Source organism: Capsella rubella, unplaced genomic scaffold (genome assembly GCF_000375325.1).
Source record: "Capsella rubella cultivar Monte Gargano unplaced genomic scaffold, Caprub1_0 scaffold_6, whole genome shotgun sequence".
Classification (NCBI taxonomy): domain Eukaryota; kingdom Viridiplantae; phylum Streptophyta; class Magnoliopsida; order Brassicales; family Brassicaceae; genus Capsella; species Capsella rubella.
In genome coordinates this window covers 10,568,471-10,579,969 of record NW_006238918.1, presented here as the reverse complement: position 1 = coordinate 10,579,969, position 11,499 = coordinate 10,568,471, and the positions used below count along the sequence as shown (strand labels likewise).

The window sequence follows — 11,499 nt, the reverse complement described above, 5'->3', positions numbered from 1 at the left end:
CGGATCGCTTGCTCAAGCTAATCAAAGCTCAAGAAGACCAAGAGAAAGCAGAAGATGATACACAAGAAGCGGAATCACTTATGATGCACGAAGTGGTTTTTCTCAATGAGAAAAATGTGATTCCAAAAGAGCTTGAGGCATCATCGGACAAGGTGTGGTATTTAGACAATGGTGCGAGTAACCATATGTCGGGAAATCATACTTGGTTCAAAACAATCGACACAACAATCACGGGTAAAGTACGGTTTGGTGATGATTCTCGTGTCGATATCAAAGGAAAAGGGTCGATCTTATTTTTAACCAAAGGAGGACAACGCAAGGTTCTAACAGATGTCTATTATATCCCCGATCTCAAGAGTAACATCATTAGCTTGGGACAAGCTACTGAATCTGGTTGTGATGTGAGAATGCGAGAAGACTACTTGACACTGCACGATCGAGAAGGAAATCTATTGGTGAAAGCTAACAGATCAAGGAATAGACTATACAAAGTAGATTTGGAGGTTGAACGCATCAAATTGTGGTGAAACCTCCTTCGAAGGTTACTAGTTGTTGTCTGATACGAACGCATGAGTAATCCAACTCCAACGGCTACACCAAGGCTAGCTCATCCCTCCCAGGCCAGTTTCAACTCCTGACTTTAACACCTTCACTGAACCATGAGAGCTGAGCATCCTCATCAACGTACAACTCTTTAAAATAATATATTTGTGCCAGTCATCTCTGACTCATCGTAGTCATCAAATTTTGATTAATTTCATGATCTATATTTAACCAATCGAAAGAAGATAAGAATCAACAAGGATGATCAACCATCAATCTAGTGTTTCGAATTTAGTTCCAGAATCTAAGAGAGATAAAGTAGAAGATAGAACTAAAAGAGAACAAGATTAAATTGTGTAAATGTACTTAATATTTATACAATGATTTCAAAGATATAAAAGAAATTGAAAACAAGCACAAAATATAGCATAAGATCCATATTTTTAGGCCTTGAAACATTTATATAGTAAAAGAAAACGATCCGAGTCAACCCGAGATGAACCGGGTTGAACCCAAAGTCTTTATATCCAACCGGTCGATTGTGAGGTCGATTGAAAACTTTTTTTTGCATCTGCTTCACTCCAACCGACCAGTCTTCGTTCTGGATAGATATATCCTCACTAAATCAGTCATAACTCATGAACTGTATTTCCGAGTGGCCTGAAACTACCACCATTGGAAAGCTAATTCAATTTCCTACAACTTGGATGACGAACTCTGAAGCTAAATCCGAAGGGAAAATCTTTATCAAGGTCGATCTTTGAAGGACACAAACAAGTGCTCGATCCACCGGGTCGGGCGGGACACTTCACCTCCTTGTTTCTCCTTTTCTTTGGTCCATTCTTGATTTTTTGATTCACTTGCTTCATTCCATGGTTCCTCCATCATCACCATTGCTAGAAATGCTTCAATTTAGTTCTTTTTTTACCTTAAATGCTCCGAAATCTTTAATGAACCTCCAAATACCTACAAAGACTCAAATAATGCAAAATGAAATCCTAAACACACTAAACATGATGGAAAATGCATGAAACTAACCACTAAACAATGCTTAAAAACCAATAAAAACAGTAGATATCAACTCCCCCAAACTTATCTCTTGCTAGTCCTCGAGCAAGGATCAAGAGATAAATCGAGAAAGAGGTTTGAAGACGGAGATTCATAGCCACATAATATCAAGCGAAGGATGCAAACTAAAGTCCTCAAAGATAGTTCAGCGGTGCATAAATCAATCATCGTACTCTCAAATATTTTATGATGCTTATGTTAATGCACTCTTCTAGTTAAAACTCAAACTATTAGCAAAGACTCACAATAAAGTTGAAACATCTCTTTAACATTCATTAAGGTGTTTGGCGCGGTCTCGCAAATGGTAAATGAATCATTCTCAACTGGTTTTAGGTGAAGGATTTTTGTGGTGGCTTTATCAATTTCTTTCTTTGGGTGACTAACTCTCAAATGAAAGGAATGCTAGACAATCATGAAATCCATCTACGACCAAGAACGCATACAAAGATTAGCTCTTTTTGTTCTACCCATCTTAGATATAACATCCTAATTTCTACCTTTTGCAAACCTATTTCTTTTTCTTTTCAAACCACAAAGACTAGACACTTTGGTCTTCTCCACCAACACCCAATGATCACCAATCTTTTTGTAGTCACCTAGGGACCTTTTTCTTCTTTAACACTTAGCTCTTTTTTATCTCTCTTTTTGGTTCCCTTCATTCCCAACACTTATAACTTTGCAAAATTCTTTTCTTTTTGGGGAACTAACAAGACATTTTTCTTCCTTACTTAACTTAGAGACATAGAGCTTAACTTAACTCCCTAAGGACTCCCTTTAATACCATGATCAAACCTTCCTTTTTTTTTTACTCTTTCGATTTCTTCTTTCTACCAAACCAAACCCAAAAGTACAATCTAACCTCCTAGCTCTTTCATCCCCTCCTAATAGATAGCTTATAATGTTCCAAATACTAGCTAAAACAAAAGCTAATACCTTGTCGTTCTCAATTCTCTCCAGATTTCATAATCTATAGCATTATCAAGAAGAGGCCTCACTCACAAATCAATTCGAGGGTTGAAAGGAAAGGTTAAGGTCAAGGGTAAGGGAGACTTTTGAATAATTCAAGAGAGTGGTGAAAGGGTATATGATTCGATTATGAAGAATTAAACATGAGAATGCATTCAAAAACCATAAGCGAGAAGATTATATTCAAATTAAGCTGAAATACATAGAGATGCTCCAACGATCATGTAAGCTTCACACAAGTAGAGATTGCTTTCGAAAAATGCAAAGGTCTATTAGCTTCAAGGGGTGCAAGCTCATGGTGTTAGAGGAAGGAACAAGGTTGGGAGGGTGGGGTTGTTTCTTCTTCCTCTTGTTGCCTTCAAGGCCTCTCTTAGCTTTACATAAATACTCCTCTTTACCATTGCTTTTAAACTCATCAAATAAAGAGGCTAGACACTCACCATCCATGATGTTTTCATCAAGCTTTATGGTCTCTTTATTCCTCACATTAAAAACTTTGATCTCTTCATGTTGATAAGTCAAGTCTCTAGTCACTTTCTTACTTTTCATATCTTCATGTTGAGAAGCCAAGCTAGTGATCTTACCATTAAGAGCATTGTACATCTCATCCATCTTGTTGTGCATATCGACACACCTCTTACCAAAATCCATATAATCCTTAGTTTGGCCTTCTAAAACTTGTTCCAACATGAAATTCACTTCATTATTCTGAGGATGAGCTTGAATATAAGATTTTCCTTGGTTTGTGAATTGAGGACTTGGTTGGAATCCTTGCTCTTGTTGAAATTGGCATAATCTCTCTTGTGAATATCTTCATGTGTAGTCGTCTTGTATATCTCTAGAACCCATTGATCACATATCTCATTGCACCTTTGATTGCTTTCGGCCAAATTCTCAACAAGTAACTCTCCTTGTTCGATAGTGAGATTTACAAAACTTTCATTGCTAGCCACGTCCAATCTCCGTTTTAGCTCCTTACTAACTCCTTTATATAAAATACTAAGGATAGCTTCCTTGTTGAATCCATGATTAGGGCAATCTCGAGTTGTCCCTTAAGTCTCCCCCATGCTTCATAGAAACTTTCATTAATTCCTTGCTCAAAGCCCATTATGTCCTTCCTCACTTTGGCCTTTTTTTCTCAGAGTAGAACTTGAGAAGGAATAGCCTCTTACAATCATCACAAGAATTGACCAAATGTGATGGTATAGCTCTCTCCCATCGGCTTGCTTTTTCTCCAAGAGAAAATGAAACAAAATGACCTTGATACTATCTTCAGGCATACCTCCAATCCTAAATGCGCTACACAACCTCTCAAAGGATTCCAAATGATCATATGGATTCTCCATAGCTATTCCCAAGAATTTAGCGCCTTGAATCAATTGAATCAAACTTGGCTTGATTTCATAAGCATTGACTTCTGTTGGAGGAGGTCGAATTCCATATCTTTACTCATGACAATGAGGAACATTAAAGCTTCCTATTGTGGTTATCTGCTCTCGAGCATATGTTGGCTTTACTCTCAAATCTTGAGGTTGTGGAGCTTGAATAGTGTTAGTAGGAATGTCCACATCCAACACCTTAAATGACCTTGTCTTCCCATTCTTCTTATTTTAATTTGAGTAACTTCGAAAGCACAAGAGAATTAAAGAAGACAAGTTAATAACAACAAACAAAAGAGAGCTCATCATCTCAACTAGATGTGTAAATCTAATCATATGCGTGAAAAATTTAATGGCTTAGTCTCAAGCAAAAATGAAATCCTAATGGCTGATTGATATTGCTCCCCAGCAGCGGCACCAAATTGATGTATGAATTTTTTTATATTCGAGGCAATTAAATATCGATCCAAATTGCATTGATTAACTCACCACGAATGCACTAGTTTACTTAATCTAAGCTAATCAAAGAGGTTTTGGAATTAAAATGCTTCTAATGATGCTAAAGAAGATGAAAAGGATATAACAAAGCTAATAAATGAAGATGCAAAAAGACTAACAAGATTCAAACTGAAACTAGGCAGGGAAACAACAAATTCAAACAATAACGAAAGGTGAATTTTCGAGCTAGGGTTATCGATCTATGTGGATGAAACTAAAGGTTATGGGGCAAATCACTTAAACAAGCATTATCCTTTGGCATAGAACTCTTAATTACACTAACCCACTTTCATGACGCTAATCCCTTCACTAATCAATCAATAATCAACATTTGTCAGGGCAATCAATCAATTAATGAGCATTCAAACAAGTCTAATTAGCCTCTAAACACCCTAATCAACAATTTCCAAAGGCTAGGAATGTAAAGATCTTAAAGGTTTTTGGTTGGGGAATTACATCAAACACCTTTCGGGCATGAAATTCCTATGATCTAGAAACAACTTGATCAATGTTTTTCTAGCATAATAATCAACCAATAAGTAAGGATAAACATAAATCTAACCCTAAGCTCCATAACCCAACACTAAATTAACCTAGATCTAACATAGCTCAAATACTCTAAATGACTACTCACTAATCATGATGATTACACAATAGAAATGGTGTTATAGACTAGAGAGAATAGAGAGGGAACTGAGATGCTTTATTCATTATCTTAGAGCCATATATATATAGGTTCATACAAGGGGTTATGAGTAAACCCTAATACAACTAGGAAAAGGTTAAACCTCCATAACATTGGGCCGGACCGGGCTTGACATGGGCCGGGCCTTACTGGGCTTGTTATGACAATCCACTATGATTCATAACACTCCCCCTTGGGTATGTTGCCTCATTAAAACCTTACCAGGAAAACCCATTGGGATAAAACCGTGGTGAAGGAAAAAGAGTACAACACGTATTACTCCCCCTCATTTGAAGCTCACTGAAGATCTTTCAACCGGCGCATTCCAATTTGCTTTATAAGCTTCTTGAACGTGGCGGTTGGAAGCGACTTGGTGAATAGATCCGCCGAGTTGTCACATGATTGAACTTATTCGACTTGAACCTCCCCGGCTTTCAGTAATTCATGAGTGAAAAAGAACTTCGGCAAGATGTTCTTCGTCCTATCTCCTTTTATGTATCCATCTTTGAGCTGAGCTATGCAGGCATCATTGTCCTCATACATTATTGTTGGTGCTGCCTTCCCTTCGGTCATCCCACAATCGATCATAATATGTTGAGTCATGGACCTCAACCAAACGCATTCACGGCTGGCCTCATGCATCGCCAATATTTGAGAATGGTTGGACGATGTTGCTGCGATCGTTTGCTTTTGAGATCGTCAAGATATTGCCGTTCCGCCGTGTGTGAAAACATAGCCAGTTTGTGATCGACCATTATGCGGATCCGAGAGATAACCTGCATCAGCAAAACCAACTAATCCCTCCTTGAGATGGTTAGTATAAAATAAACCCAAATCTTTCTTACCTTGTAGATAACGAATAATATGTTTAATCCCGTTCCAGTGCCTTTGGGTTAGACATGAGCTAAATCTAGATTCACGGCAAAACATATATCTGACCCATTGTGGCTCGCCAGATACATTAAAGCTCTTATGGCACTGAGGTATGGCTTTATGAACTGAATGGATCACTATCCAATCTTAGGCTTCTCACCACCATTGGGCCTGGTCAATGGGTGGGCCTAGTCCTTATTAAATCTACTTGAGTACTCTTTCAATATATGCCATTTGATGCACAAGGATTCCATTATTCATGTACTCAAGTTGTAATCCCAAACAGGACTTAATTATTTCCTAGGTCTTTCCTTATATTCAACTGTTTGGTGGATTACCCAGAGGTTTATATACACTGCTTATGATTACAAATCCTTTGTTTGGAAAACTCTTTATGAATATACATGGACTGATGGGATCTTTTATAATCTTACATACGCCCATTTATTCTAAATCCATGAAAGGATTTGTCCAGCCTTATGGAGTGATGTTCTCGAGAACCTTTCTTATCTTTGAGCTAAATACTATCTGGTAATCTCTTATATTATCCAGTGGACTTATATAAATATGCAGGCATTACATCCATTAGCCGCAAATCAAGTCTTTTCTTTTATATAGCCAGACTTAGCATCCACCACAGGGGAGCATATCTCCTCATAATATATTCATGGTTTTCGTGAGGATCCTTGTGCAATATGCCGTGCTTTATATCTCACGATTTCACCATATTTATTTTTTTCCTCACAAAGACCCATTTATGTCCAACTGGCTTTATATCGAGAGGTGTCCTTATACATTCCTCTTCTTTTATGATTTCAACTCCACATATTTAATCAATCTGATCATTGAGTGCACTCATTATGGACGTGGGTTATAGATCCTCGCTTATCAATTTCATTTCAGGTGCTACCTTGTATGCAAATATATCGTCGATGTCGACATCTTTTCAGTTCCATTTTATCCCGAACATAACACCAATGATCGCGATCTCATTATTATCATGAACATCATCAGTACCTTGAAGCTTGGCGTCCCAAGCCTCATTATTAGGTAACTGAGGTTCGGTTATGTCTCGGGTAACCACGGTTTCTCAACCTCGGATTCATTCTTAGCACCTTTCTTTATTTCCGAGGGTTTTTATCTTTGAAACTTATTGGTCTGCCTTGTTTCATACAGGCTTTAGACTCTGTAGCAACTTGATTGTGTCCTTCCTGAACATCAATTCTTATAGGTGCATTTATAGATGGTATATGTGACTTAGTCACTCTTATTCGGGTCAAAGGAATCTGGCAATTAGATAGCTTTTGCATTATCTTTGGACGTCTAATTCATATTTCATAGTCCGAGGATCTTGCCATTATAAGGATGATTGATTCCATGTAATTTCCTTTACCAGCTTATTATTATTATCTCCCCCCCCCACTCATAGTGGGTTATTGGATCCGTCAAAATGACAATCCGCGTACTTGGCCTTGAATAAATCAACCGTGGTCGGCTCAAGCTACTTATTTATTATGGGAGATTCATATCCAACATATATCCTCATCCTCCTCTGAGGACACATCTTAGTTCTCTGTGGTGAAGCTATTGGTATATATACGGCATATCTGAATACCTTAAGATGGGATATGTTTGGCTCATGACCCGTTAATAATTGTTTTGGGGAATATGTATGTTCACTAGATGGCCTAATGCGAATTATTCAACTGCATGTTAAACAGCATGTCCCCAAGCTGAGATCGGGAGTTTCGATCTCATTAGCAATGGTCTGACTATTAATTGTATACGTTTTATAAACGATTCTGCCAGATCGTTTTGTGTATGTACATGTGCCACAGAGTGTTTTACTCTTACCCCCATGGACAAACACTAATCATTAAAAGCTTGGGACGTGAATTCACCAACATTATCTAGACATATAGTCTTTAATCACTTTGACTGGTGATGGCCTTATAATGAGTTTCCCTTGTGAACATGCTACACACGTGAGATTCTTTGGGATAACTCTTATTTCTTTCAATGTGTGCCCATTATTATTTTTCGCATCATACTCGACCCGGGATGGCCAAGCCGGTTGTGCCATAAAGTGAATCTCTCGGTAAACCCTTTGTTTACTGTGGCATTAGATTATAACATATTGGCCTTAGCGCAGTAAATGCCTGTTGATATAGCGGGTATAGTCTCTAGGACTTTCTTATGGCCTTGGGCAATTTCATAAATCACAAGGAACTCTCTGTTTCCTTCGCCCTTGGTTTCAATATGAAAACCATTCATTCTAATATCTTTGAGAGATCATAGGCTACTCTTTGAGCTGGGTGAATATAACACATTAGAAATCTCTAAAAGCGTACCATGGGCAATAATATATGGGCTTGGCCGTAGCCTTCAATTAAATTAGCCATACCCGCTATGGTACTTATATTGGCGCTTTTAAGTGTAAGATCGTGTGGCTTGCCTCACTATCCACCACGAATTATATCTTAAACACTTTTATAAAATTATTCCATAGAGATAGTGATACAAGATTCGGTGGTGAGCTTGTATCAGGATAGATATGATGGCTACACAAGATGGCGGTCGCTTCTCTCTTGTGTAGGAAAGATGGTCGTTGATGTAGATCTGACACGATAGCGGTCGCTTCTCTCGTGTGGGATCGAATGAAGGAGAAGTGCTGGCGGATTGAAGTACACCACAGAGATGTAATTGGTCTCTGATACAGTACACGATCTTAGCCTTGTGGAATCACACACACAAGACAAAGAACAAGCTTATTCTCTTAAGAACACTTAAAGAGAAGAAGTGAAGAAAGTTCGGTTCTTTATTGATAATCAAGGGTGAAAAATCGTACAACTGCTGCAGGGGGACTTTATAAGAGTCCATCAGCTAGCCCTAGGGCCAAAAATAAATGCAAAGAAATACAAAAGCAAACAAATAAAAAGCAAACACAAAACCCATTGTTTTTGGAAAGAAAATGACAAAATAAAAAAAAACTAATTGTGCACACTTAAACTCACTTGAAGGAAACGTATTCTAGCCGTTTTTGGGGCTTAGTGGACCTGCAAATATCGAAAATACTGAATAGAACTTACCTGGATGCGACCTAGGCCCAATCGATGTTCTCTGAACTACGTCTTGATCTATGATCGGCTCAAATTTGCCCTGAGCTACTCTCTCAATTAAGAGATCACTGTAGTACTTAGGGATCGAATCCACAGAGACTCAAAGATTACACAATAAATATTCGGTATTAAATTAAGCTAAGTAAGCAGGTTTTAAATCAAATAAAAACAGCAAATTAAAATAAAGATTGGTTATAAAACAATAATGAGGAAACGCTAGGTCTAGGGATATTCTCAGAAATTCAGAATTGCAAATAAATAATTGTCAGGATTTATAAAGCACCGTTCTTGAACTCAAATCACAAAATTATAATCAATCAACTTTCGTTGCAAAGACTATCTATGTCTAGAACCCTAAATTCCAAATCTCTTTGCAAATTTATAAGTTTAAGACATGCATTTAATTCAGGTTTGATTAGTTCACAAAATCCCTAAACCAAATCTCTTTGCGAATAGGTATTTTGCTCATCTAGATTATTTTCAGGAAATCAATAACACTTTCGTGTCTACCAATTAACCTAAGATCAGATTCTAGGTTGTTTTCACTACTCTAGAACAAATTAACCACAATCTAGATGAAGAACTCTATTGATTCAATCCTAACAATCTAACAACCTAACAATTCATAAATTCCTTTGAAAACCCTAAACCTAACAAGAGATCTACTCAGACATGGTGAATGAAACAAACATCATGAATAAAATAGATATCATAAAAGAAAGTAATAGAAGAAGTAAAGGAGTTCTGAATCTTCTCTGAAGGAGGTTTTGATTCTTCTCTCCTCACTCTCTACAAATCTCTCTCTCCAAAATAAGGCTTAAGTCTTAACAAAACCCTAAAAACTCAATATATATGTCTTAACCACGAACTGGGCTTAATTGCAAATAAGGGAAACTTCTGGGCCGAATCTGCAAATCTTCTGAACTTCAATTAAGCGAGAAATTCAATTGCCGTCAGATATTGGTGTCGATCGACACCAGAAGTTGTGACGCTCGACACTCACACCAAATATGCTTTCTCGGTACATTCCTTCGACACATCTTCTCCAAATGCTCCCAAATGCTGCAAAAAGCTCCAATCCATGCCAAATAGTTCCTAATCCTGAAATGACTCAAAAAGACTCGAAAACACTAGAAAAGCTCTATAAATAAGACTTATATCATGACCAAAAACCCATAAAAACCATGATATATCAACTCCCCCAGACTTAGCCTTTGCTTGCCCTCAAGCAAAACAGAAACTTAACCTGTGAAAGAAGTTTGAAAACGCGGGAACTCACTCAACTGTAGGAAACTCTTCTTTGCACTCTTCATCGCCTTGACTCTAGAACTTACTTTATGTACTTTGCCTATGAGAAGCATCAACATTCCTTACTCTAATCCCACAATCCTCAGGAGTCTTCTGTCTCTCCATTGTCATCTTTTGAAGAAGTGCAGTGTCTTGTGCGGCTCGAAGAAGAAGTCTAGTCCAATGTATTCCAACTCCCAAGGTAAGAGACTAAGTCCAATTAAGTCCTGATAAAAGTAGAGACAACGTTAGATCAACTGGATATCCAATGAATAAGGGCTTTCAGGATTGTTGATACAGCTCATAGTCATTCCAAACTTCGGTTCTGAGATCAAGCATAATCAAGAGTCATAAGAGTGTTAATCCAAATCAGAGAAACCGTTAGACTGAGTTCATAGTTCCCAACAAAAATTTTGACTCAATAAAACACAAAAAATAAAAATAAAAATTTGGACTGACTCGATAAAACTCCAAAAGAATAAATAGTGTTAGTAACTACCTCCCCCAGACTTAAACAACACTGTCCCTAGTGTTGCCAAGCCTAAGATTGGCAAATAAAAGAAAATAGAACTAAAATAAATGCAAAAGAGATAGAAAAAAAAAACTCACAAGTGGGTTGCCTCCCACTAAGCGCTTGTTTTCAGTCATTAGCTTGACTTTGTCGGGGTTCATGCATCCGGTGGGTCGGGAAGCGGCAGTAAATGCCTACGAGAATAGTGCCTCATCATCCAAGGTGGTTTATAAGCATTAGGTGTAGGAGATCGATCAAGTACACGAGGAACAGCAGCAGGGCATAGTTTAGGTATGGGTGGGACACTTCTTCTACCTGCAACATCATCAAAAGAACCAACAAGCGCTCTACGATAATCTCGTGGCTTGGTTAACTGCAAAACAGTCTTTGTACCTTTCGAATTCTTATTGATGATATGAGAAGGTTTGGGTAAAGAAGTTGCGTACCTTTGCTTTTCTCGAGGTCTCTGGTGTATGGGTGGTGAAGCTTTCTGATTCAGGACAGGGCTCAAGCTTGCAGTAGTAAGATCAACCCGAAAACCATCCATTTTTGGCAAGTTCGGACTGTCGT

At 37.9% G+C, this 11,499-nt stretch overlaps 1 protein-coding gene and 1 non-coding gene across 2 annotated transcripts in view; both read left to right on the top strand.

Annotated features, from left to right (window-relative positions):
* LOC111829953 overlaps positions 1 to 527 on the top strand; it is a 1,360-nt gene extending 833 nt beyond the window's left edge. Inside the window, exon 2 of the mRNA XM_023780270.1 lies at positions 28 to 527. Coding sequence (XP_023636038.1) covers positions 28 to 527 — 500 coding nt within the window. The remainder of the gene's footprint in view (positions 1 to 27) is intronic.
* A 3,070-nt stretch (positions 528 to 3,597) lies between these two features.
* LOC111830288 lies at positions 3,598 to 3,703 on the top strand. The gene has a single exon (XR_002833672.1). It is a non-coding gene; the product is annotated as a small nucleolar RNA R71 (small nucleolar RNA).
* The last annotated feature ends 7,796 nt before the right edge of the window (positions 3,704 to 11,499 follow it).